Here is a 27,180-nt window from a genome sequence, read left to right as displayed (position 1 = left end):
GAGACAGAGAGAGACAGAGAGACAGAGAGAGGAGGGAGGGAGGGAGAGAGGGAGAAAGAGGGAGAGAGGGAGAGAGAGGGAGAGAGGGAGAGAGAGGGAGAGAGGGAGAGAGAGGGAGAGAGAAAATTTGCATCCATTTCTAACCAACTCTGTAACCAACTGGAATAGAAAGGGTTAAGAGCAACACCCACTCCCCACCTGCTTTCACTTCCTCCCTCTGAGCTAGGAAACTTCAGACCTGACCTAAGAAGGACTTGTGGGCTCAGGCCAGAGCTATCCTCGACCACAAGCATGGGGAGATGGGCAACGGGTAGGATCAGGTTTGAACTTATTCTAAATGATCTTTCTTGGACAGAGCTGTCCTTTAGAGAGAGGGTTAGGAAGAGAAGAGAAGTCAGAAGTCACAATGAACCAGCCACTCCTACAGGAGCTCCCACGAAGTCCACAGAGCACCAGACAAGCTATGGGACAGGAGCAAGGAAATGAAGCAGAGGGAGTTGGGGTGACCATAGGACTCTCTGACAGCTAGCCTACTGCGGTGAAGGCTGCCTTGCCCAGTTCTTCCTTTCCTTATGAGCTCACTGTCTCAAAAACCTGTGGGCCTTGGACCCAGCCTGGGCAGCCCTAGTAACACATTTAAACACAGATCTTAGCAGAGACAAGGGACAAGAGAGAATGGGACTTACCAGCTGTTGAGTCCACTGTTGCCTTCTGCCATCCCCTACACAGACCCCAAGGGATCCTGAACTTGGTCCAGGGCAGACCGAACCCTCTCTCGGAGTCTCTGGGAAGCCCAGAGAGAACTCCTTCAGGGGCCTCCAAAGAGGAGAAAAAGGAAAGTGAAATGGCTCAGCTATGACATCAGTGTACTAAGTCACTGCTCCCCACCCCACAGTCTCTGCCCCAGAGGGGAGGAGCAAAGACAGCCCAAGTTCCCAGAAACGTGGGACCCCTGCTGCCCTCCAAGGAAAGAAGGTGGAAGGGTTTGTTTCAGCTAAGGGCTCAGAACAGTGTAAGGCCAGCTGGTTGGTTAGGATAGGAAGGAAGTGGCGGCTCCTTAGCTCTAAGCCCGGGAGAGGGGGGGTAGGGGGGAAAGGGGGGCGGTGCCAGGAAGGGCCAGGAAGAGTCAGGCTGTCTGCAGTCACTCAGACCTGTGGCTGTCTTGGCACCCTAGTGAGTCAGAACCAGAGGAGCTGGGACCTGATATTTGAGCAGCAGATTGGCTTCGTAAGCTTAAGAGCTTCTGAAGGTAGCTAAACATAAAAGACCGCCCCCAACCCCGCCCACAGACCTCCAACCAACCAAAGGCAAGTGCAGAGAATCCAGGCAGAGCAGCTTGCAAAAGTGTGACATTGACAGCGAGGCAACCACTGGGCTTCAGCAATTTCACCATGGTCTTGAGAACATGAGGCACCTCGTAGGATTCGGAAGTGGGTCACAGCGGAGGCTACAGTACCGTTTGGAATGAATGAGTGCCTTACATTTATTCTGCACAACTCTTGCACTTAACAGAGACAAGGTGGCTAGGGATGAGGGCCTGTCCAGGGCTCCAGACTCAGACCTCTGCTAAAGAGGAACAAACTACTGACCTCCAGCAACAGGTCCCAAGAGTGCAGGGCTGCAAACGAAGCTATACACCAAAAAAAAGTACATTTTATGTCTTCATTTATATGACATTTCCACACCGGCCAAACTTAGCTGTGTAACCGATGAACTGATGATCTGTGATTCCATGAGGCTGGAATCTGGGAGGGAGGTTTCTGCCAAGAACAACGGGGTTCTAGGGGGGCAGAGAACTTGGCCTGTGTGATCACTGTGACATAATTATATTTGGTAAAGTTCACCAAAATCATCACTTTAGATGAACGCATTTTACATATCTATCAAACCATGCTAACATGTATAATTCTAATGGGCTCTCTCATTTGATATGAATTACCAGGTGAGGTTTTACCATCATTACTGTATTCCTAGTATGTGTGACTCTGAATAAAATCTTTGCCCTTATTCATATCTGTCTGATGTGATAATTTTTCTTGCTTTAAAGGTTTCTCGAGGGTGGGGTAATTTTCTGACACATAAGCATGCTTGTGATTCTTGTGCAGACACACACACACATACACACACACACAGAGTCCCCATCCCTGGGACACTGTGGGTCAAGCCTTGTTCTAACTGTACTTGGCTGCAAATTCTACCGTTGATGTCTCCATAGGAAGCACAGAGAAGCTCTGTCCTGTGTGGGCTAGCCTTGGTTCAAATCTAAAGCCCCAGAGGCCTCATGGATGTCCTGGGGGTGGGAGGGTGGGGTCTCATGGATCAAATACATTTGGGAAATATTAAGACAGGGTTACACGGAACTCTTCTCAGTTGAAGACTTCTCGGAGACTCTAGCTCAGGCTCATTAGAGAGTCATTTGGATGTCTTTTGTTTTATTTCAACTTTCTCATGTAGTGATCCTGACATTTCAAATTCTAGACAGTTCAAAGATGCCAGCTCTGGTGGTGGTGGTGGTGGTGGTTAGTTTAATAATTTCTAGCAGATTTAATCAGGGTAACCTTCACCCCAATCCTAATGGGTGTTTGAGAACATTTCATTCCTCCAAAAGGTTACAGTGAGGCCACTGAGGAAATAGAGCCCCAGGTTAAAAAGGGGACAGTGGACACCCCCTTCCCATGTTCTCCCTGCTTGTCACTGCACTCCAGGCAGATCTGCATTCTCAGCAGTGCCTCTGAAACCCATAATGCTAAACCACGCTGGGGAGCCGCACAAGCCAGGGGATGGGGTGGAGGGGTGGAGGGGTGGAGGGTGGAGGGCGGGATTGGCGCATCTGGCTTCCTGCTCTGTGCGCTGAGATCACTTTCGTTTTTCTTTTCTTGAAGCCTGACTCCTCGCCGTGCTTCCGGAAAAGTCAGCAGAACTTCGGGTCCAGACTGGGCTGGCAGGCTTTTCCAGGCAGGATCCAGGAACCCCTTAACTAACCCTGGCAGTGACCTAGGAGAACCCCGGAAACCCGGTGGCAGCCAGGCAGCCAGGTGCGTTCTGCTCTTGGGCTCCGCAGCTAGCTTCCTGATTCTTGGGGTCAGCTTTTATCTGCTGTACCCTAGAGTCCCCAGGTTCTCTCTTTGCTAAGTAATCTTTTCCAGAGACTCCGATCCTGGCTCCGACCCTGGACTCAGGAGTGGAGGTGGATAAGAGAGAGGGAGGGAAGGGGCGGGCAGTGAGGGCTGATACACACGACTCTTTTTCTGAAACAGGCTTTGGGGACAGTGTCCAGTGCATGTTCCCGAGGCTGGACCTTGCAAGTGCCCACGGTGGGCGGTGCCGTCACCATCTTCCAACACTTGCCTAATTATGAAGCTATTGGGAAAGAGAAAGTTAAGGAGCGCCCTTGCTTCTCTCTAGCAAGTTATGGATGGGTTTTTGTATGTTTGCTTTGTTTTGGTTTTAGTCCATGGTCATTTTACTGAAATATATTACTGCGCATGAAAATTCAAGGGAAATGTAATTTTTAGAGCTGGCGACCCTGATTCTAAATGAGCCACAGAACACTTGAAATGCTTTTCATCTCTACCCTATCAGGGACTGTGGCTCTTGTTTTGTCTCCTGGTCACTTTGTTATGACTTGGCACTGTCAAGTCCTTCTCACTTGTCTTGACTTTTTCCAGCATAATTATGCATTCATTGTATATGATGCTCATTGTATCGATTGCTCACAATACAATTGGGGCTTTGTCTTTCCCAATGGGTGTTTGTCTTTTCCTAATTTATTTGGAAGGCCCCTTAGCATAATAAAAACCTGAATGCAGGCAGCTGAGACACTGGATCTCTTTCTCCCTCTTCAGGACAAGAGTTTCACAGTGCAGCCCTGAGTGTCCTGGAACTTACTATATATACTAGGACAGCCTCAAACTGACAGAGATCTGCCTGCCTTTGCCTCCAGTGCTGGCACTAAAGGCTTGCACCATTTCCTCTCACTTGAGATACGATTTCTTGCACAGTGGAAAAACACAATATCGGAGTCAGACACACTCGACTCTAGATTGGTGTCTGTGGGCCACGTACTTAACCTCTGTTGGTCTGACTCCCATCTTGAGAAAATGTGGCAGGTGACAAATGATGAAGCTGTCACAGTGCAGGCCTGACTGCTGCTCTGTAGCAAGTCATCCTCAGCAGAGCCCAGAGCACATGTTCATGCTGCCTCCCCTCCCCCACGCATAGTCAGTTTTCTCTCCCACCTGTCTGTCCCGTCTGCCAGGGTTTCCTCAGGACTGGACAGTCCATGACTCGTCTCCCTGTCCTACAGTCCTGCTGTGAAATTGTCTTCTTTTTTGTTTTCTCCTCAAGTAGTTCTTGCTAAGTTTAAGGAATTGGGAAAGAAGAACGGGACAGGTCTGCTTAATTTGAAGCTGGGATTAAATTCCTGGAAATACTCATTACAGTTTAATATTCTACTTAAAAAAGAGGAAAGGGGGGCCCTTGTCTTCTTTGTGTTTAAGACTAACAAACAAATAAACAAGCAAATGGATCTTTACTGTGATCTGGGATGTAGCTCAGCAATAGGGTACTTACCTAAAATGCACAGGTCCTGGGCTCCACCCCCACTGCTGCCAATCAACAACAAAAGCACCCCCTCTGTGATTGCAAGGTTTACTAGGGCCTGCCTTCTTACGTTTGTCACCTGGAAGTTTTCTTCCTGTTATAACTCACTGGTTATCTTCTCATGATCTGGAAGCAGTCAGTTTTTAGAAACATCCCATAAGAAGACACAAGTCTGTCCTGAAGAATGAAATGGGGTCATAAAACCAAGTGGTGACTTTGACCAATCCTATTTTTCATATCCTTCCTGATTTTATTTATGTGTTGTCTGCTTGCATCAAAATGTTGTGATTTTTCATTGTCTAAATATTACCAGGTTTCTAGCTCCGCATGTTGGGTGGTCCCTTTCTCGTGAGCATTGGCACTAGATAGACTCAGCTTCACTGCAGGTGATATGTTCTAACCCAGCTCATATATACTCAAAGATAGATAGATAGATAGATAGATAGATAGATAGATAGATAGATAGATAGATAGAGATACACACACATACACACCCTCAACTGTGGCCAAGCATTTTCTCAACTCTAAACCAGCAACTAGAAAGTCAAGAATTGATTAGTACTTAGCCCCCTCCAGACTGTATAATCTAGCACGAGGGTCACTTACCCCACCTCTGTCTGCATTAGAGTTCTCCACAGTTAGGTAGTTGTGATGACAGTGACCACCTTGCAATGCTTTGTGATCTCCAATAAGTTACTACCTATGAATTCCTTGGAACAAAGGCTGGACATAGGACATACTCAGTGAATAAGAGATGTTTTAAAAACCACTTTATGTTTCAAAATCCCTTTCAGGATGGTTGTATGCTATTGTCTGTCCCTCTTGGCCTCTGTGGTTGCCTGGCACTGCCTTTATTTCCTCTACCAATGGATCTTTTAGCAAGACTTTGCTCTGTGGACTGCTAAGGGATGCTTGAAGACTAGGGTGTCTTGAGAATCCATTTTATGCAGAGAGCCACTCCCCATGCTCCTGATAGCTTTTGCCTCTGTCTTCTCAGCCTGCCTCTTTTTATAGGATGTTCACTCTGACCAAGGCCTTGGAAAAAGCTCTTCTCCAGCATTTCATATATACGAAGCTGGACATTGCCTATGCCATCAACAAGCCATTCCCCTTCTTCGAAGCGCTCCGGGACAATTCCTTCATCACTGAGAAAATGTACAAGGTAAGGCCTGTGGACCCTCCACAAAGCAGCCCGGTCCTCATTAAGTATGTTCCAATATTGAGATATCTGACCACAACCCACCAGGGCTTCTAGAACATGGAAGGCCTAACTTGACCATGATCATTATTTCAGGAAGGGATGGTTGGAGAAAGGGAGTCTTGAGATATATTAGTGCTAGGGTGTATTGTAGGTGCTATAAGTTAAGAGGTGGATCTGTTTCTTGCCTTTGTTTAGCTCTGGTGGCTGCTGGAAGCTCTTGGAGTTCTTAGACTAATGGTTCGCTGTAGTCTCTTTCAGTCCTGTGTCATCTTCTTTCTTTTGCCTTCTCTTCCTTCCTTTGATAAGAACACTTACATTTAGGCACTGCTCTCATCTCATCTAGGATAGTCTGTCTCAGCATCCTCAGTTGCATCTGCAAAGACCTTTTTCCAACTAAGTTCACAGTCACAGACTCCAAATGCTGTATGTTGCTTGGCACCGAGATGCTGTTCCATCCGATGCTCAGGCATTGATTGTCCCACCATATAAGAGCATGCAGAGCTCAGGTCATTCTAAAACAAAACATCACATTACCTTTGTTGGGATGCATCTGTGTGAGCATGAGTGTGTGTGCACATCTGCCAGGACATGAGTGTGAAGGTCTAAGGAGAACTTGTGGGAGTTGGTTTTCTCTTTCTGCCATGTGGGTCACGAAGACTGAACTCGGATTAGTTATCAAACTTGACAGCAAGCGCCTTTACCTGATGCACCATCTTACGGGCTCTCCAGTACATTCTGATGTAAGGCAGGCACTGGAAGACATGGCTATATGTACAAAGGTAGTGCTTGGTATACGGTTTGGGTGGGTTATTTGTTGTTCTTTTTCAGTTTGGGTTTTGTTTTTTATTATTTATTTATTTACTGAATTTTTGAATTCCAGGTTCAGGAAATGTAAAATGTAACATTTACATTAACTTTTACAATTACAAGTAATTGTTGTCTTGGAGGCTTTCTGCTGAATAAACTCACCCTTTCTGGTTCTTTCTAAAATCTGGCTTTCTGGCTCAAACTCTTCTCCAAGCTGACTGATTCAATCTAGCTTCTCTCAGCTTCTCACTGAATGTTTCTGGTTGGCCTCAAACTAACTCTGGAAATTTGTTCTAATCTTCTGACTCCTTATTCTCTGGCTTCAACTGCCTCTGCTGACCTGCACAGAACTGAATGAACTCACGAATGAACTCAATTCCACTACACTGCACTCACTGCACTGACTTCAAACTCACTGACTCAACTCCACTACACTGAACTCAACTGACTGACCTGCATGACTCTGCTTCCTGAGTGCTGGGATTAAAGGCAAGCACTACCAAGCCGGGACCTAAGCTTTTCTTTACAAGCAACTTGCTCTGTACCAAGCTGGCCTTCAACTCAAGAGATCTGCTTGCCTCTGTCTCCTGGGATTAAAGGTGTGTCTATATTCAGCCGGATCACACAGACCTAGGTCTTTGGATGTGATGGTCACTTGCCAGAGCAGCCCTATTACTGGATTAAAATTCCCCTACAAACAAAATTGCAGCAGCCTTTTCCAAGTCTGACACAGCTCCAACTCCTTCATCAGATCACAGCCCACAATGCACTGCCCAATGAGGGTACCCACTCACTCACTGAGACTCATGTTTTCCTTACAACAAGCTGTGCTTTCCCTTATGACACTGGTCTCAGTTGCAATTGGCTGCTTACTGACTTCCTTTTCAGGGATGGATGCCCTCCTCCGCCACTGGGGCAGGCCCTCTACCTGGGCAACACTATCACCTGGACAGGGACCCACCTGGACAGGGCTCCATCTGGGGAGGGTATCACCTGTCCCATCACCAGGTGGTCCATCTGGTGATGGGCACCCAAGGACTAGCTAACCAGGCCTAGCACACACTGGAAGAATTTTGCAGTCAGTTCTCTCTTTCAGTGCCTTCTGTCCTGAAAATTAATTAACTCAACATTTTATACTAAAATTCCTCTTAAATTAAAAAAGAAGATTTCTTAAATTTGGGGGTTTTGGTTTTGTTTTGTTTGAGAAAAGATTACTCTATGCAGCCCTGGCTATCCTGGAACTTGTTTTGTAGATCAGGATGGCCGCAACTAGAAAACATTATTGATCTGACTGCCTGTCTCCTGAATGCTGGAATTAAAGGCATGTGTCACCAAGCCTGGCTTTTATAATTTTTTTTAAGTACTATAATTTACTTATTTGGGAGTGAGGCACGCATGTGCCATGGTGAGCAGGTGGAGGCTGAAGGACAGCTTGTAGAATCTGTGCTCTCCTTCCACCCTATGGATACTAGGACTCAAACTCCTATCATCAGGCTTGATGGCCGACACCTGCACCCACTTAGCCACCCTCAGCAGCCCCACCATAGCTTTCTTACAATATAGAAAACCACAGATGTAGAGCTCTCAGCTCAATGAACACTCAAACTAACCCTCTGTTCCACTCTGTGAAGGAATCTCTGGAAGCCTGTCGAAATCTGGTCCCTCTGTCCAAAGTGGTGCACAACATTCTCACCAGTCTGGAGCAGACTTTCCACCCGTCGCTGCTGCTGACCTTGTTCAGCCAGGTCAACCTTCGGGAATACCCCAGCCTGGTGGCAATTTTCAGAAGCTTCAGAAATGGTAGGTAATGTGGTTTCTCCAATCCTTGTTATATGTGCAGTGTTGCTCCAGTTAAAGCCTGGGTTTGTGTCCCATGTGGATTATGCAGTCCAGGGCCTGCTTTTCCTGTGTAAAGGTGCAGACCACTCTTGCTCACGAAAGCTGCTGGAAGGGTTGTCCTGGCGGACTCTGACCTCAGTTTCCACAAACTGAATCTCCGTAGGACACAGGTGTTTTTGTTGCAGCTATTCAGTGAATTTTAGTGCAGGTATAACTTGATTGTTTGGGACAGAGTCTCATGATGTAGCCCAGGATGGCCTGAAATGTAATCATTCTGCCTCAGCCTTCTTTCCAAGTGCTGGTGTCACAGAAGTGAGCCATCACACACACCCGTCTTGAAAACATGAAGCACTGGACCATCACCAGGGAACACGTAAGGCAACAGAAATGTCAGGACCCGATATGAAAGAAAAATAGGGAAGGGGCAATGGATTCAACTATCTCTATCTCTTTGTGACAGTGTGGGTGTCCCACACATTTTATATGATCATTTCACATGACCTTAAAGCAACCTGTGACATTGTTAGCTGCTCTTGACAGATGAGGAAGGGGAAGTTCAGAGGTAACTCCAGCTCTTCACTTCATCCATATCTCCCTGTAGTGTCACTCTGGGGACCTAAGTTTTAAGAGGACATTCGGCATCTAGACTACAGAACTGGATAAATAACGGAACGAAAAGAGGGACAGCCACAGGGCTGGGAGTTGGAGTGAGAGTAAGAGGACCAGGCAATAAGATTGAGATAATCCACTTGAGATTGGAGAACATGGACCAGCAGACAGTCAGTTTACCTGAGAAGAGTGAAAGAAGAGACACCAGCCACACTGTGACATTGTCATTGGCGGGCTCACTATTGACATGTCACCATCAAAAGGCTCTTCCCCAGGGTACAGAGGATTCCTTAAGCAAAGAGAGCAGCTGAGGGACACCTTCACCTCTAAGCCTTGCAGCAGGGCCAGGAAAACCCAGAATCAAGGACACGCTAAGTTCACTTGAGCCCTGGCAGGACTCAAGCATCTCCCTGGCTGTGCAGTTCTGTGGGTTGTTTGTTTGTTTCTTTGTTTGCTTTTCTGAGCCTTTGTTGGTGTCCATGATGTTGGCATCAAGGTATCTTTACTTCTGGAATAAATGATGAAGAACAATCTTAATAGAAACCAACCACAATCTATTCACGGGAATAGATTGTTCCCAATCTATTCAAGGGAACAGTGTGTGGAAAGCCAAGGGCCTGGCGTTCGGAGGAGGAGGAAGATCCTAGGGTTCTCAGATAGAGGTGGCCAGATCATAGGTGCAATGGAACTTCAGAAGTGAGGAGAAACCAGAAGATCAAGATCCCAGTAGAACCTGGTAGGGAAGTTTTGTTTCATTTGATCCAGAGAGATATGTTTATTTATTTAAGAAAATTATAAACACAAATATATTATAAAATAATTATAAAAATACTAGAGACCTATGTTAAAATTATAGCTTTCACACAATTGACTAAGTGCCATGAAATCAAAATTAGAGAAAAGTAAATCTGGATTAAAAATATCCATTTTTATGTGTTAAAATCCACTTTTGCTTAACTCTTTTCCATTCATTTTATTTTCCAATCATTTTTCAAAAGCTTTCCCATATACTGGTCATATCCTCTCCCCTCCCTCAACCTCTCTCAGCTCTTCCCCCACTACCCACCTCACTTCATAGTCTTTTTCTCTTTAAAATATCCAAACCAAACCAAACCAAACCAAACCACACAAACAAAAACCACAAGTACAGACAAATGAAGCAGAAGAAAAAAAAACCACAACAACAACCAAACAAGAAACATGGAGTTCATTCTCTGTTAGCCAACTATTATTGAGTAAGGGCCTGCCCCGCAGTGTGATTGATATACCCAGCTTCATTCCGTTGGAGAAAACAGACATTCCCTTTCCTGTCAAATATTAATTGCAAATAGCTTCTTTGTTAGATGTGGAACTTTATATATGGTGCCAGCAGAAGGTGTGGCCCAGATTAAAGATGGGTCTTCCTACCTCAGAAGATCTAGAGTTAGGGGTAGGTCTTCCCACCTGGAATGACTTAATTAAGAAAAGTCTCTCACAGGTGTACCCAGCCACTTAAGTCTTTTAAATTACAGATGTAGTCAAGTTGACAACCAAGAAGAGCCATCACAATGGGTATAGCAAAAAAATCATCAGGAGTCATTTCGTTGCTATGTAGATTAACTGTAGTAGGTTTTACTCTAGAGCCCACAACCTATCTAATCATGTGTTGTTGGCCACATTAACAGTGTCGAGTGTGGGTCCCATTTCATAAAATGGTCTACACATCCAATCAAAAGGTGATTGATTGGTCACTCCCATAACACTTGTGCCAGCATTGCATAGGCAAATACATTGAGTAAGTAGATCCCGATTGTAGTTCACAGCATTCCTAGCTGGGTGACATTGGTGATAATGTCACCTCTGGTAGTGTCCGTAGGACCTTCCAACACTATGAATGCTAGTCAATGGGGATGAAGCTTCTAATTGAGCAACAACTTGTTTACTTCATGTCTATTCCCCACTCAGCAATAGGGTCTTACCAGCAGGTTGTGGGGGGTAGTCAATAGCATTGGCCTGTAGTGTTTAGGAGTAGGAGGAACCTCTGGGATTCCTTTGGCCAATGATTCCAAAATATGGACCATTTTCCATTCCTGGTACTTGGTAGCATATGGTAACTTATCAGGGCATTGTCTCCCTCATTATATGATAACTCCATTTAAACTGCATTTATATATGTATATATTTTAGGGACCTTCTATAGTAGGTTTCTATGTGGTCAACCCATTTTTGGTGATGGATTGGGGGCTAAATAACACTGAGTGCCTGAGTAAATAAAAGTCAGAGGAGCCACAAATGGACACAAGTGGTGATGAACCTGTTCTGTGCACCTGGGGAAAATCAGGAACTCTCCCTCTGGTCCTGTGGGGAGAGATGCATTAGGCAATCCTATCTGCCAGACAACATCTGAATCTTGAGGGTCCTGACATGTGCTCCTTTGCTAATTCCAGTTGGCTATGCCTATGAGGAGAGAAACAGACCCACAGTGACCCTACTTGAAGCCCCAGCTAACTCAGCAGAAGGATGCCCCCTTCAGAGACTGATGCCACCACCCCCACCCCAGCCATCGCTGTCAAGTCATCCATCTTCTTCTGCACAGAGACTCTGTGACCCCAGAGCAACCTCACAGCCAATCACTGAGATCCTGGATGAGCAGCCCAGCCCTTCTCCTCAAGTTGTGCCTCTCCCTGGCTGCATTCGAGAAGGAAAAACCACTCCAGGCAAGAAACAGATCCATCCTGTCTGTCCTACAACCTGTAACTGTACGCACCAAGGAGGCTTGCTCCGTCAGTTAGAACCCCTAATTGCTGTCTTTTGTTGATCTGCTGTCTTTTGTTGACCCTTTCTATGCATCTGCCTACATACAACCCTTTCTAAGAAAATCACAAGCACTGCCTGTGGCCAGGAAGGCTCGGATCCTAGAGCATCTACTTCCTACGCCTGGACATTCCAGCTTCTGCCCTTGCCCTTGGTACTTCACCTTTCCTGAGCCTTTAGGCCAGTGGTTCTCAACTTTCCTAACACTACTACACTTTAATGCAGTTCCTTATGCTGTGGTGCTGCTCAACCATAAAATTATTTTCATTGCTGCTTCATAACTATAATTTTGCTGCTGTGACGCATTGTAATGTAAACATTTTTGGAGACAGGTTTGCTGAAGGAGTCGAGACCCACAGGTTGAGAACTGCCACTTTAGGCCCTTCACTCCTCTCCCCGCAACCTGTGGTTTTTCCCTCCTCCTTCAGCTGCCAGGAACAATTCAACAGCTAGAACTGATACAGTCAGAAAGAAGACCTGCAAAGGATGCCCAGCCCTCTGCCGGCACTGTGTGAAGTAACACTGATTGGTCTGTGGAGGGAGACTATGCACATGCCAAATGAGAGGCTATGGTTGGAACTTCAGGAGAAAGAAGGGGAGAGAAGCAGAGAGGGCTGTCCTTAGACTCACAGTGCAAACCAGCTGTCAAAAGTGCCGGTGTGGGTCTAGGGTGTAGCTCAAAGGAAGATCACTTCCCTGGTAGATGCAAGGCTCCTCTCTCCCTCCCTCTCCCCTCCCCCATCCCCCTCTCCCCTTCCCCCTCCCCCTCCCCCTCCCCCTCTCCCTCTTTCTTGCTTGCTGTCCTGTTCCAAGTTGACACACAGCTTGTTACACACTTACAGCGATGATTCTTCCCGGGCTACAGAAGCCTTTGAGTCTCAGCCTTGTTCATTCCTTTCTTCTATTCCATTGTGTATCAAGAGTAGAACCCAGGGCCTATTGCATGCTGAATAAGCAGCCCAGCACTGAACTACATCCCCAGCGCCTTTGTTTATTTTTAGATGACTCAGATTCTAAGACATATGTATGCTATTAACATTATTAGAAAATATCATAAAAACTTTATGTCTATTGGACCTAATTGAGCTTCCAGACTTATGCCACTTGCCTTCCCTAAACCATCATTATAAAAATAAATTTTAGTTACATTAACTATAGCAAGGATGTATTACTGACATTGCCAAAGATGCATAATCTGGACTTCTTGCTCTCCAGAGCTGAGAATAAAAGAGTCTGAACTCAATAACTTTTCCTCCACATCCTCCTCCTCCTCTTCATTTGAAGAGGGGGGAGAGGAAGAAGAAGAAGAAGAAGAAGAAGAAGAAGAAGAAGAAGAAGAAGAAGAAGAAGAAGAAGAAGAAGAAGAAGAAGAAGAAGAAGAAGAAGAAGAAGAAGAAGAAGAGGAGGAGGAAGAAGAAGAAGGTGAAGAAGGTGAAGAAGGTGAAGAAGATGATGAAGAAGAAGATGAAGTCTTGTTATTAAACTATTCAGTCCCTTCTATTACCCTGGTCACCTGCCTTCCTTACTGGTTAGAATCATGTTTGTTCTCTTTACCACTCTGTCCGCTACTTGCTCATCCTGAAAGCCTCAATTCTTTTTCTTCCCTCTGCTCAGTGTCTTCCAGAGATCACCAGAGAAAAGATAAGGAAGACTCTCAAGAGATGCCCTACAGTCCCTCAGGACCAGAGTCAGGTAATCTACCTTTGACCTTAGTGTCCTCCTTTTCTGTACACTGTCCACTCTCCTCCCTGACAGCCAGTCCAGTAACCCAACCCTTACCTTCCTCCTCCAGTTGTCAAAGACAACTTAACATCCAAGACTAACAAGCAGGATGACTCAGGAGCACAGCCTCCGGGTTCCCTGGCACCGTGCATGGTAACACTGGTTAAGGCTGACTTAGCTCTTAGCAACCTTGCTTGGGATAGCTTAAGCTCACCTCCACTTTCCTACCAAAAAGAAAAGCCATTTGAGTCCTCTTGGTATGAGGCTGTCTGTCATTCCTGCTCTCCCTTCCATCTCAGCTGAGCTTCCTACCTCTCACCTAAGCTTAGGAGGTAGAGTTGTGGTTGTGGGGAGAGCAAGGAGGCAGGACTGGAAAGGTAGACTTCTGGATCCTCGAATCCACAAAGTCCCCTCACACATGCTAGACTTAAACTCTAAATGATTACGGTGTCAATGGACAGAGGCAATTCCTCAGCCACATGAGACTGTAGTGTGCTTCAGGAGAGAAGAGGACAAGGTGGGGCTGGACTGTGTGATCTTGCAGCCCTGATGAAGATACAGCAATAGGTGATGCTCAAACAGTCTCAACAAAATGCAGGACAGACAAACAGAAACTCTGTCTGTCCCCAGTGGTGGGTGATGTAGCTGATGTGACTGGCTCTCCTTCCTTGGCTTCACCCTGACTGTGGGAACTGTCCTTCAATGCTAGTCAGTTCTACATCACACAGAGAACTAAAATATATGATATTAAAATGATATGAAAAAGAAAGAAATGACTTCAAAAGTCTGTAGACAGTTTACAGTGTGCCTCAGTTACCCGACCCTAAAGAAGCCAGAATTTAAGACAATTTTCATAACAGACAGCCTTCAGGAGACGGACCTTTCCTTTTTTTATCTATTATGGTTTCAAGTCCCTGTTTTTCTTATTGCGTCTAAGCTAGCCAAATTTTGTAATGTATCTGCTGTTAGCAGATGTATAGGTGACAATAACAAGGTGGTCATGGCTGGAGAGGTGGCTCAGTGCCACCTCAGTGCCACTCTTCCAGAGGACCTGAGTTCAATTACTACCACCTATATGGTAGCTCACAACCATCTGTAACTCTAATCCTAAGGTATCTGACGCTGTCTTCTGGCCTTTGCAGAAGCCAGCCATACATGTGGTGCATGGACACATATACCTGCATAACACCTATAGACATAAAACTTTAAAAATGATAACAAGGAGGTCAGATCAAGGTGGAACCTACGGGCTGGCAGACCCCAGCCTTCCCTCCCTGCCATTCAATTTCTCCAGCTGACTTCCCTCTGCATTTTCTCTTCGGTCCATACTACCTCTGATGTGAATTCTGTTTCTTTTGCTAGGGGTAAAAGATGATTCTCCAGCACCAAATGACCTGGAAATGGCCCAGGAGGCACCCTGCACACCTGCGACTAAGAAAGGTACAGGCATCCTCTCCCAGGTGATACTTCCTGTTCTTCTAGCTGTAGCACACCCCAGCATCCATGGAACAGCCCTTGTGTTTCTACAATTACACAGTATTTCCTCCTTTTCTTCTCACCCCGCCTTCCTCAAAGGCTTTGTGAAAATTATAGGTAACAAGAAGGCGCTTGGATATGTCATCTTAGTCAGGGTTTCTATTCCTGCACAAACATGGTGACCAAGAAGCAAGTTAGGGGAGGAAAGGATTTATTCAGCTTATACTTCCACATTGCCGTTCATCACCAAAGGAAGTCAGGACTGGAACTCAAACAGGTCAGGAAGCAGGAGCTGATACAGAGGCCATGGGGGGATGCTACTTACTGGCTTGCTTCCTCTGGCTTGCTCAGCCTGCTTTCTTATAGAACCTAGGACTACCAGCCCAGGGATGGCACCACCCATAATGGGCCCTCCTCCCATGATCACTAATTGCCTTACATCTGGACCTCATAAAGGCATTTCCTCAAGGGAGACTCCTTTCTGTGTGATAACTCCAGCTTGTGTCAAGTTGACACACAAAACCAGCCAGTACACATATTGAACCAAGCATTGCTCAAATTCTCTGAACTCCTATCCACAATTGCTTAGGGTGACTGGTATACTAGTCTCCCCAAGGAGGACACTGCTTCCTGGTAAGTCATATGCAGGTGTCATCCATCACTTAAACCTCATGGTAGCAAGCAGGTTGGATGTCCACCTGGCTATCTACCCATCTTGCCTCCGGCTCTCCCATCTTCCTACTCTGAGGTATCACCATTCAATTAAAATGTGTTATTGTCCTGGCAAAAATGTCTCATTGGCTCGAGGTCCCTGCCACCAAGCCTGGTGATCTGAATTTGATCCCTGAAATGAATATGGTGGAAGAACAGAACCAATTCACAAATTGTCTCTTGACCTCTTCATATGTACCATGGAACATGTGGCCAACCTCCACATACCAACAAATGTAATAATTATGATGATAATAATGATAAAAAAACACTATGACCTTTCTGCTACTGTCATCCATTGGCTTCCCGGTTGCTTCCTGGAACCCTACTAAGTCTGTTTTCTCCCATCTCAGATCTTGCCATGGCCTTGGATGCCTTCAAGGCATCATGGATAGCAGGCAATCCATCCAATACTCCAGCTGCTCAAGGTTTTATCTCTTCACATCTGGTTATTGTTTTCCCTTCACAAATTCTTGGTCTCTCATGTCCAAAAGCAATCCGTAGACTCTACCATTATCTGACCATAGCTTAATTTCCCAAGAACTTATTCAAAAGTTTTTTTCATTTTAATACTCGTCCTTGAAGCTTCCTCCTTCTAGTTCAACCTCTGATCTCTCTACTTCCCAGCTGATCCTTTAAAAAGGTTAGAGTTGAGGTTGGAGAGGTGACTCAGGGTTAAGACACACGCATATACATGTGAGCGTGCACATATACACTCACATGTATGCACACATACATGCAAGTGCACACATAATGAGCAAAACTATAATTGAGTTCTTTAAATAAAAAATATCGACAGCTCTATGTGACCCTAAAAGACTTTGTTTTCTTCTTAGCAAGAAAAAGAAAAAGTTGCATCTGGTCATATTCCAAAAGAAGACGGCAGAAAAAAAAGCCCCCACAAGATGAGATGATGGGTAAGGGGATGCTAGAGAGGGCTGGAGGGGAGGCTCCGGCAAGGGGATGCTGGAGGGGAGGCTCCGGCAAGGGGATGCCGGAGGGGAGGCTCCGGCAAAGGCTGTAGATTTGCTGGAGTTTGTTCTGAACTCACAGGGTAGGCAGGCACACAGGAGTTCCGGTCAGCACATCGAACTGGCTTTAAATTTCACCAGACCTGTTTTGCCACTGAGTAAAGGGTGAACCAGAACATGCTGGAATCCTGTTCTCATGGCAGGCTACACATTCCAAGGTGAAGGACGGAGATTGTCAGGCTTCCTCTTTATTTATATACACTAGGACGGTGACCATCTTCTGAACTAAAGGGAGAGTAAATAAACTTTGCTACTTGGAGATAAAGTACAGAAGAGCCTGGGTCCTAGCCCTGACAGGTAGTTCGTGGGAAAAGCCCCCAGAAAAGCTTTGGAGAGGTGTTCTCATGCCAGCGGAGTGTGGCTGTCCTGTGGGAAGCAGCTTCCAAAGTCCCTAGAGGAAAAAGAACTGTGTCCTCCCCCCCCACCCCCCATTGAAGGGCACCAATCCACCAGTCCTGTGCACTGCAGAGCCTCTGGGCCTTGGCCACCCCTCCAGTGACACACCCAGAAGCTGCCTTCACAGCAGGCATAGGGCTGTACCTTCAGTACTTTTGTACACTTCACCCACAAGAGGAGCCTGGCGGCCTTCGGATATTGCCTGTCTACACATGGGTGCTGTGTGAAAGGCCCTTCCTAGTGAGGCCTGAAGAAACCCAGGCCTGTCCCTCATGGCTCACGAGTCTTAGAAACAGGAGTTTCTCAGAAAGCATGCTCCGTCCCTACCCCAGTCCCTCCATATCTATTTGGTTAATTGTTTGGTTGGTTTGGATTTTGTTGTTTTGTTTTTCAAGACAGGGTTTCTTTGTGTACCTTTGGCTGTCCTGGAACTCGCTCTGTAATCCAGGCTGGCCTCAAGAAATCAAAACTCACGGAAATCCGCCTGCCTCTGCCTCCCAATTGCTGGGATTAAACCTGTGCACCAGCACTGCCCAGCTTCCTGGTTAATTCTTATAAGAGCTCCCGGAGTGGGAACTTATGATGATTTGGGGGTGGGGGGAGAAAGCAGGATGCACATAAGAAAAAAACAGTAAAAGTGAGGTACAGTGATCTGGAAGGGGCGGTAGGATGGGGAGCCTGTGAAGGAAGGAAAGGGTGTTCCAGAAACCTCCATTTCAACCACTCATGAGTCTGTCTCCCCAGGAGTGGCCTCACCTGGACATGGAGTTCAAGAGAAGCTTAAGGTGGTGAGTCCAAGAACTCTGACGAGGGATGACTCAACTAGAAACTTGAAGGAGGAGACCAGGACTCTGAGGGCAAGGAGGAGCTGTGCCCAGACATCCAGTTCACAAGGTAAGGCTGATGGTGGCACCTGCCATTGGAAAGGCTCAGCCTGGAAGGGTCTCTCAGAGCTGGCACAGGGGTGGGAGGATACATGACCTCAGTGTTAGCAGAGAGATGTTCAGAGAGAACAGGCGAGGGGCAGAGAAAGGCAATGAATGGCCGAGGAGTTTTTGATAAAGGAACAGCCACAGGACACCTCAGCTGAGACCTAAGGTACAGGGTGTCAACCTTTTAGATTTTACAACCGTAAAGATTGTAAGAACTTCCGAAGGTCTACGTCTGTGTTGTTTATGTCTACCAGTTTCTCAGTTATTCATAATTAAAAACAACAATTTTTTTTAAAAAAAAAATCTTTGTTTAGAGTGAAATAATTTGTCACATAACCGTGTCAGAGAAAATTATTTTCTGAAGCAAAAAACAAAATTAGAAGATGAGTGTCAATGCATGTTCCTGCAGTTCTCAGTGATGCTGGGCTTCATGAGAAGCAGGTAGATTCTTGGAGCTGCCTTTGAACTCATGCACCTGACGAGTTGCTGTGGCCGAGGATGGGGAGAAGATCTAGCCACCCATGGGACTCCAGGGCTCTACACTGGCTCTTAACCAGCCCCGTTATCTGTCAGCTAGACCCTGAATCCATATCTCTGGCACCGTTGTTCTCCGTTAAAATAAAACGTCACGCCAGCTGCATGTGGTAGCCTGTGCTTGTACTTCTAGCACTTAGGAGGCAGAGGCAGGTGGATCTCTTTGTCCAATCTCTTTGAGGCCAGCCTGGTTTCAGGCCAGTTAGAGCTACATAGTAAGACCCATACAGCAAACAAACAAAAAATGTTAACCATCTTACTTTTTTTTTTTTTTTTTTTTTTTTTTTTTTTTTTTTGAGACATCTGTGTAGCCCTAGCTGTCCTGGAACTCACTCTGTGGACCAGGCTAGCCTCGAACTCAGAAATCTGCCTGCCTTTGCCTCCCAAATGCTGGGATTAAAGGTGTGCACCACTACTACCCGGCAATTTTTTTTTTTTTTTGAGACAGTATTTTTTGTTGTTGCTGTGGTTGTTTTTGTTTTGTTTTATTTTTTATGTAGTCCTAGCTAGCCTCAAACACAGAGAGATAGGCTTGCCTCTGCCTACTAAGTATTCAGATTAAATGTGTGAACCTCCACACCTGGCTCCCCATCTCGGACAGATCTTCTACTCTTAAGACTTTATAATGTCTCGTCCGGCAATGGTGGTACATGCCTTTAATCCCAGTACTTGGGAGGCAGAGGCAGGCAGATTTCTGAGTTCGAAGCCAGCCTGGTCTACAGAGTGAGTGCCAGGACAGGCAGGGCTACACATAGAAACCCTGTCTCATAAAACCAAAAACAGAAGAAAAAAAAAAAAGACTTTATAATGTCTCAGACATTTGGAAAGTATTTAACTATATAGTGAACTAGCAACCCAGGCACATACACATTCTTCTTGGGGCAATGTGGGAATTTTAAATGTGGAAGAAGTATTTTATACCTATACAATCTTCAGCTCTGAAGTATGTGAGGACCTTTGATGGTTGGTAGGCTCCTCATGGACAGGCAAGGAACAATGTTTCTTTCTTCTTTTTTCTTCTAGAGATCAACAAAGAGGCATCAAAAACTAGTGGTAGAAAGAGGCCTGAGAGAAGGCCCAGCAGAGCAGGAAGAACCGCACAAGGTAAGGGTGGGGCACGTGGGTCTCAGGATGCAGCCAGCCGGTACCCACAGTCAGAGGGTACCCACAGTCAGAGGGGCCCTCTCTAAGCCAGTCTTTCACCTCCCTAGGGAGCCCTTTGGGTATTTATTTCCTCACCACAACCCTCCCATGATAGCTTAAGACTACTAATATATAGACATGCATTGAGTGTGTGTGTGGTGTTGATCATCTTCCCCCCCAAAAAAGAATTAATATTTGCCTCACTGAGGACAATATCACTGCCAAGAATCTGTGCTTGAGAATATTGCTCACAGAATATTGCTCGCCCTACACTGTAAATCTCCAACTTACGAGTCAAGGTTGTTTCTAGAAATCCAGTCTCTAGACAGATGGCTCAGAGGTTAAGAGCACTTGCTGCTCTTCCAGAGGACCCAGGTTTTGATTCCCAGCATTCACATGGTGGCTCAAATTATCTTTAACTCCAGCTCTAGACCTACTAACTTCTTCTGGCCTCCAGGGGCACCAGGCATGATCGTGGTACACAGCTATACATGCAAGCAAAACAAAACACCCATATACAGACATAACACTGTGCACAGGCAACCCGCACCATTACGAAAGGACTTGTGGGCTGAAGGGTGCGTGTAGAGGTCAGAGAATGAGCTTTGCGGAGTTTGGTCTCTCCTTGAACCTTTATTTGGACTCCTAGAATCAGATTCAGGGTCCCAGGCTTACATAGCAAGCCCCACGACTAGCGGAGCCTGCTTACTTTAAGAAATGGGCACCTACGTAGCTCTGGAGTCTTCTGTTTCTCACCCACAGTCTCTCTTCTCCCTTTCCCCTCCCTCTGTCCTCGTTGTCATTTTCTTCTTCCTCTTCATCCTCTTCCTCTTCTTTATTCTTTTATTTTTTTATTTGAACAGCCAGGGTTCTGCAAATCACTGGGGATTCTCTTCTAAGTTCTGTGCCTTCAAGGAACACGAGGAACACGGATACACCCCGCCCACCCAGTAGCAAGCAGCCAGCGCCTCACTGCTTTGCAAATTCCAGTCCTTCGGTTGGTTTGTTTCTTAGTCAGCACTATAATTGCTGTTTTCTAAGATAGGCCGCAGACTAATCCCTATCGAGGGCAGAGCACACTGTGTGCTCCCCACCGTCACCACCTCTTCCTTATACTCGCCCAAATCAAATCCCATCTTCCTGCTCCCTCTCTGCTCCACACCCATGGGAACCCCCTTAAATAAGTACCGCCTTCCCAAGGAAATCTCCTCTGTCCTCGGGGAGGGGCATGGGTCTCCGGATGTGACTTGCCTCAAGGACTTATCTTCATGGCTCCTTCAGAGTTTTGCTTAATTGTCTGTGTGCCTTCTGTTTACTGTGTGGGTGGCAGTAAATCAGTCTTGTTTTCTGTCCTGTGGCCGGCTCCTCCGTGCCTCTATGCTTATGAATGCCCATACCAGGGCCTATGCTGCCCTCTGCTGGGTGGTTCTTGTACTGCGCATAGCATGGGTTGTTTCTCCCGGACCTTAGGCAGAGGCTGGATTGGAAGAGATCAGTCCGTCATACCCTTGCCCATCATGCTGTCATTTGATCGTCATGATCAAACTCAAGTAAAAGGTAAAAGACTCAAAGGAGCTAAAAATCCACTTAAGTGCTTCTGAATGCTTTTTTTTTTTCGTTACAATGAAAAAGTGAATAATCCCAGATGCCTCTTTAGTCTCCTTTTTTATGAAACACTTGAGGAAGCAGAAACCCAGACCCATGCTGACCAGTCCCTCGGCTTAGTGTCTACCCTGGGCTACGACTTCCGGGTTAACGTAGGGTGCTTGTGCTATTAGGAGTACTACTGCGCCATTTTGGCTTTTTAAAAAATCATACGTCCCTTTATCCTTTAAAAACGTCATACATGCAGAGGCAGGCGGATCACTGCGAGTTGGAGGCCAGCATGATCTACATAGTAAGTTCCAGGTCAGCCAGGACTGTTACACAGACTCTGCCCATCCCCCCAAAAAAGTCATATATATATATACAGTCTGCTTTGATCAAGCCCACTTCCTCTTTCCTCCTACAGCTTCCCCGGACTTCCGCACATGCCCTCCCATGTTCCTATCTCACTGAATCCAATTAATTCTGAGTGTAGAGCCGTTCTTATGCAACCTAGGAGGTGTCACACACCCCATCAGCTGGCAAGTTGCCCCTGCCGAGGCATTCTGTATGCTACAGAGGTAACTCTGGCCCATCTGCATCCCAGGGCCAGCTCCCTCACACACTGTCACTGTTCCTCACCGTCCCCATGTCTGAGCCATTCACCCCTTCTATTAAGTGGGTGATCCTTGCCGCCTTCTTGTTGGAATGAATGATGCGATTATTGATCTTCTTGAGCTGTCTAGCACGTCTCCAGCCACCCCACTTCTACCCTTCCCCCTCACCCAGGCCCTTGGTCCACAGGTCATCCCGGGGCATCCTTCTCAGATGTAGCCATTGCCTTAGCGTTTCTCCCTGTGTTCTGGAAGCATCCACGAGCTGGTCTTCGGGTTGTTAATTAGATTTTGTTTCCATCCCATTTCTCCCCTTCCTTATCAGGCTTCCGCCACAGAAGCTCTTCACATCAGGAAATTGTTTTTATCTTTAATTGCTTACTTAAGGGCTCCGGGTTGTTTGCTCACGCTAATGAGGGTCTAGACCAGCTGCTGCAGCTCCCGTAGCATAGGGCTGGCTGATGCTGAAGAGTCACACGCAGGCTGCCCCTCAGGTTCCATCGTTAGAGGCCTTGTACTGAAATGGGCAAATGAGGCTAGGCCAAACTCAGCACCAATGGGACCTCACCAGAAGACCGCCCTTGCTGGTCAGGTACATGGCTTTAGAAGTCCTCAGAACTAAAGGCCCATTGCATTTGGGATACAAGGGGTACCTGCAACAGGCAAAAAAGGGGGTGGTGCTTGTGGCCTGACCCTGTATGTTAACTTGTTTCTCACAGAGCCCCCATTGCTCTGTTCAAGCATATTTAGGACATCCGTCTTCTTTACAGCTATACTTACTATAGGAAATTAGCAAAGATGTTTCCATGGAGACAGAGAACCGCGGAAGATCCCCACACTGTGCTAATCTGCCTATCCCACAGGGTTTATAACAGTAGCTCAAAGTTACCTGTGACTCTGCTTCTCCATCAAATTAGGATCTGATAGCAGCAAACCTCCTACTCAAATTGGATAACAACATTGCAAACTCGTTGGTCCTTCTAGGAAACCGCAGAGCCAAGAGTCTGCCTCTGGCTCCAGACTCTCATCTACTGTACCGTTATTTGAAAGGATGCTGGAGACAGGTGGTGGGACAAACCAGTCCACACCTTTATCCACACGCTAGCCTGGATGCCAGCCTGGCTCCTCCTAAGCTGGGCATCCTTTGGGGCTCTTTAGATCCATGCCCTCTGTTCCTGGAAGCTCCTCCTCCCACGGCATAACACTCCTGGCTCCATCTTTCCAAAGTAATTAATGATAATTAGCATCTTCATATCAACACCATTCTTTCCTTTTCCATATCCTTTCACTCTTTTAGCAAGTGTTAGAGACAAGAGAGAGTTAGGTGCAATGTTTTTCTCTTACACCAACCTCAAACTCAACACTGATTTACAGCACTTTCCTGTCTCCAAGAGACAGCCCTGGATGAACTCGCCCTGCCTCCCCCATGAGGTTGGAGGGGAAGGAAGCAGGAACTACCAACAGCTATTGTAAAACCCTTTCACAAATGTTTTGATTGACGCTTAAGCTGAGATCCCTGCTCTGGGGCTCTGAACTACCACTTCTTCCCAGGTGCAATTGGCAGACTCGTCCTGAACCACGCAGAGGTGGGCTGCGTGGGCAAGCGAGGACCTTGGACCTCATCTCTCAGTGCAGATCCCTTCACTTATCCAAGTCTGTTTGTTCTCCCAGTTCCAGGAACGTCCAAGGACCACTCTGTGGATTTCCTCTCTCCTATGCTCTCTGTGACCTGTGGTAATGCCAAAGGGACTTTGTTCATAGAGAAACTGAAGCAAGGTGAGTGCCTGCTCTTCTGATGCTCTGATCCCAGGATGATGGGTGTGCCCGTTGGGTTGTCGTTGCCACCCTCGAACCGGCAAGGACAACGCGACACACTTGAGCTCTTCTCCTGCGGTTTATTCAGGAAACCTTTTTACATTCTTCTCACAATCTTCTTCTGCTTCTTCTGACTTCTTCTGACCCCGGGGAAGAGTCAACCCCCAGGTTAAATACTGTATGGTCAGCCACTCAGGTAAAGCTACATGGCACAATTTTACTGGCTCACACAGCGGAAGCAAGCCAGTTGACCCGCCCATAACCATGAAAGGGCTTGTTTACCCCTTGAGTGCTTGCCATCCGGGCTGGCCCGCGCCATCTTTGAGGTGCGGCATTCCTCAGCTCTCCACATTGGGTAACTTGTCAAGAAACAGACCCTGCTAGCCAGGCTGTCAGGGGGAAAAAACAAAAGCTACAACAAAAAAGGCTTCCTAGGAAGGAGTTTCCAGACTTTTCTGTGGAGATGTATCTGGAAACCACATGAGCCGTCTATCTATAGGCCCTATGAAGTGGACACTGTCCTTGCTACAAGAATCTGCCCCGCCCCCTCAATGGCTTGTAGGGATTATGGTCCCCTGAAGCTAAGAGAGGGAGCCTTTGCTCCCACCCTGGGAGGAATCCCCTCTTGACCTGGGAAGGTGGAAAGCCATAGGTGGGGAGGCTCAAAGGTTTGTGGTAAAGTCACAGAGGATCCAACTGGGTCCTAGAATGGCCTGTCTTTTTCTTACAGGATCCTCAAAAAAGTGCATCCAAAATGAGGCAGGAGCTTGGTTCACTGTAAAGGAATTTTTAAATAAAGGAGGAAGGGCCACATCCAAAGACTGGAAAAAGGCTATCCGTTGTAACGGGGAGTCATTAAGACTTCTGGAGCAGGTACTGTAATAACCAAGGGTGATGGCTTCACATCGTGGAAGAGTGGGTGGAAATTCAATAGCAAAAATGTAGACAAATTCTCAATGGCATGACTTACAAAGAGCCGATGTTCAAACAGAAAAAGTTGTAGGTGACAAAGTTAGAGCCACAGACAGATGCACATGGCGAAGAGCTAGTGCAAGCGGAATGGGCTGAGAGTAATGGAGGCCAACGTTTTTGTGATCAGGTAAGGCTTTAAGAAGCTTAGCATGGTAAGTTTGAGTAGGTAGATTGGAAGGAAACCCCCAAAGAATTCCTTGTGTCCTTAGTCTGATAAGCCTTTAGCTGAAGGCCGGGTTCATGTGGATCCTGTGAGATGTTTTCAGCCACCTCAACTGTGGCGGTCTCCCCTCTTACACCTTGTGACACTCTGTAACTTGTAACCTTTGCAGAAGGCATGAGTCGTTGCAATTCCTGGACATAACTTCCCCATAACGTGCAAACGGTTATCACAGGGTGCCACCCTGTGTGCATTTCCTCCTCTGAATATCCAGGCTCATTACACACCAGGTTGGACTGGAGGGGGGGAAGCTTAGCAAGGGCAGGTGGGTGCAATACAGGATCTTGGTTGGCGGGGAGAGCACAAGAAACAGCCTTCTCAGGAGACAGCTCCTTTAACTGGGGCGGAACAAAGGCTAGTTAAACCTCTGGGGAGTGGGTAGAAGCTCTCCAGGAGAAGGGACATCATTGACCAAAGCTAGGATTCTGGGGACGCCTTATTTGCATGAGGAGGAATCCCAGGCGCTTGCCGGATATGACCTTATAAGGAGAGAGGAAGTTGAACCTGTAGTAACCTGGCTGCCAGGCTAAGGTCGGGGGGGGGGGGGGGGGGGGGGGGGGGGGGTGTTAGGCTACGTGCACCTGGCCATGCAGGCCCGGGGCAAGGAGGGAACAGTCCTATTCCCTCTGGTCTCAGAATGAGATTTGGGGGGTTTGGATGTGCCTTGACCTCAGTTTGAGCTTCGCCCCCTCCCGGTTGCAGGGCTCCCCGGCTCCATCCACAACAGGGGCGCCAGCAATATGGCACTGAGGGTAAAGGTGCACTCGGTTCGAGCTTCAAACCTGAGTTTGAGCCCCAGAAGCCAAGTAAATGTGGAGGGAGAAAACTGACTGCACAGAGTTGACCTCTGATCTCCATGTGTACACTGTGGCGTGTGCTCGTCCCCATGATAATAAATAAATGGGTTTTTTTCTAAATAAACTTCAAACATCACAGGGATGACCATGTATGGGTTTTACCTGAAAAGGAAGAATGGAAAAAGAAAATGGGAAGGGACTGAGAAAGAAGAGCTTTCTCAGTCTTAGAGTCTTAGGTTTAATTAAAGGGGAAAGTTACTTTATCACTAAGGGAATTTTTCTTTTTCTTTTTCTTTTTTTTTTGGCTATCTACTGTTGGGCATGGGGACTACCCTTTTTTTTTTTTAAGATTTATTTTATTTATTTTATGTGTATGAGTCCATTGTAGCTGTACAGATGGCTGTGAGCCATCATGTGTGTGGCTGCTGTTGAACTCTGGACCTCTGCCGGCCAGGCCCGTTCGCTCCGGCCAGCTTGCTCCAGCCCCACTCACTCCAGCATAATTTACTGCAGCTGTCTTCAGACAGCACCAGAAGAGGGCGTCCGATCTCATTACGGGTGGTTGTGAGCCACCATGTGGTTGCTGGGATCCGAACTCCAGCCCTTCGGAAGAGCAGTCGGTGCTCTTAACCTCTGAGCCATCTCTCCAGCCCCCACTAAGGGAAATTTTAAAGAGTGAGGGGTTAGAAGAGGCTCATTTCTCTCCCCTCACCGAGGTTTCATACCTAGTCTGATATCTAGATACAGGTATTTCCTAAAGGGGGGAAAACATCAATATCCCGCAAGAGAAGAAAATTCCAGAATAATCTTACTTGTCAACCTCTTCTCTTTCAGAAAGGACTTTTGTTCTGTACCTCCAAGAGTAAACCTCAAAAAAAGGGTGCCTAGCAGATGAACTCCTGGCACATGGTCAGCCGCCGTGTGCTTTCCCTCCCAGTATCTGAACTTTGCCTCCGAGCCTCCGAGTGCCCCAGCTCTGAGGATCTTCATGTTCTCGCAAGGCAGCTTCATCACAACTGGCCCTCACCTCGCCATGCCTCTGTTCACAGCTGACTTGCGATGGAAACGTGCATGAATCTTGGAAAGTCAAGATAAAGCTTCGTTGTCTATGTGCCTTAGAAAAAATACCCTGATATTAAAATGAATATAAACTAAACGTGTCAAAAGAAGGCTTTAGTGCAAGAAGCAAGCATGATGTCAAGTGTTGCTCAATGCCACATGCTTCATGCTTGGGAGGAAAGTGATCCAACCAAACTTTGTCTGCAGAGACCACCCCCCCTTCCCCATCCAGGGCAAATGGCAACATCTGTCAGAGGCACCATCAGCCTTCCTCACCTCTTAGGTGTGTTCTCCAGGCATGGTCCTACCCAGGAGCTCCTTTC

At 46.7% G+C, this 27,180-nt stretch overlaps 2 protein-coding genes across 3 annotated transcripts in view; one reads left to right on the top strand and one right to left on the bottom strand.

Annotated features, from left to right (window-relative positions):
- Sp140 (SP140 nuclear body protein) overlaps nt 1-1,240 on the bottom strand; it is an 11,567-nt gene extending 10,327 nt beyond the window's left edge. The window contains exons 1-2 of one of the 2 annotated variants that reach the window (XM_031368235.1): nt 1,152-1,240; nt 687-816 (exon numbers count right to left, since the gene is read on the bottom strand). In XM_031368235.1, coding sequence (XP_031224095.1) covers nt 687-718 — 32 coding nt within the window. In that variant the 5' untranslated portion in view covers nt 719-816; nt 1,152-1,240. Of the gene's footprint in view, nt 1-686; nt 1,091-1,151 lie in introns of those variants that run through there. The other variant, XM_031368234.1, reaches the window with a different exon arrangement.
- Nucleotides 1,241-2,846: 1,606 nt separating this feature from the next.
- Sp110 (SP110 nuclear body protein) lies at nt 2,847-26,954 on the top strand. Its single transcript, XM_031368233.1, has 12 exons — nt 2,847-3,035; nt 5,617-5,764; nt 8,242-8,410; nt 11,485-11,754; nt 13,466-13,543; nt 14,936-15,013; nt 16,597-16,677; nt 17,932-18,081; nt 19,677-19,757; nt 23,666-23,770; nt 24,540-24,682; nt 26,633-26,954. Exons 2-12 carry the CDS (start codon nt 5,618-5,620, stop codon nt 26,684-26,686), a joined length of 1,356 nt encoding a protein of 451 aa, XP_031224093.1. The 5' UTR covers nt 2,847-3,035; nt 5,617; the 3' UTR covers nt 26,687-26,954.
- Nucleotides 26,955-27,180: the final 226 nt, after the last annotated feature.

This window comes from Mastomys coucha, unplaced genomic scaffold (genome assembly GCF_008632895.1).
Source record: "Mastomys coucha isolate ucsf_1 unplaced genomic scaffold, UCSF_Mcou_1 pScaffold14, whole genome shotgun sequence".
In the NCBI taxonomy this organism is placed as follows: Eukaryota; Metazoa; Chordata; class Mammalia; order Rodentia; family Muridae; genus Mastomys; species Mastomys coucha.
The sequence above is the reverse complement of the archived record's forward strand: the minus strand, read 5'-3'. Positions and strand labels throughout refer to the sequence as shown.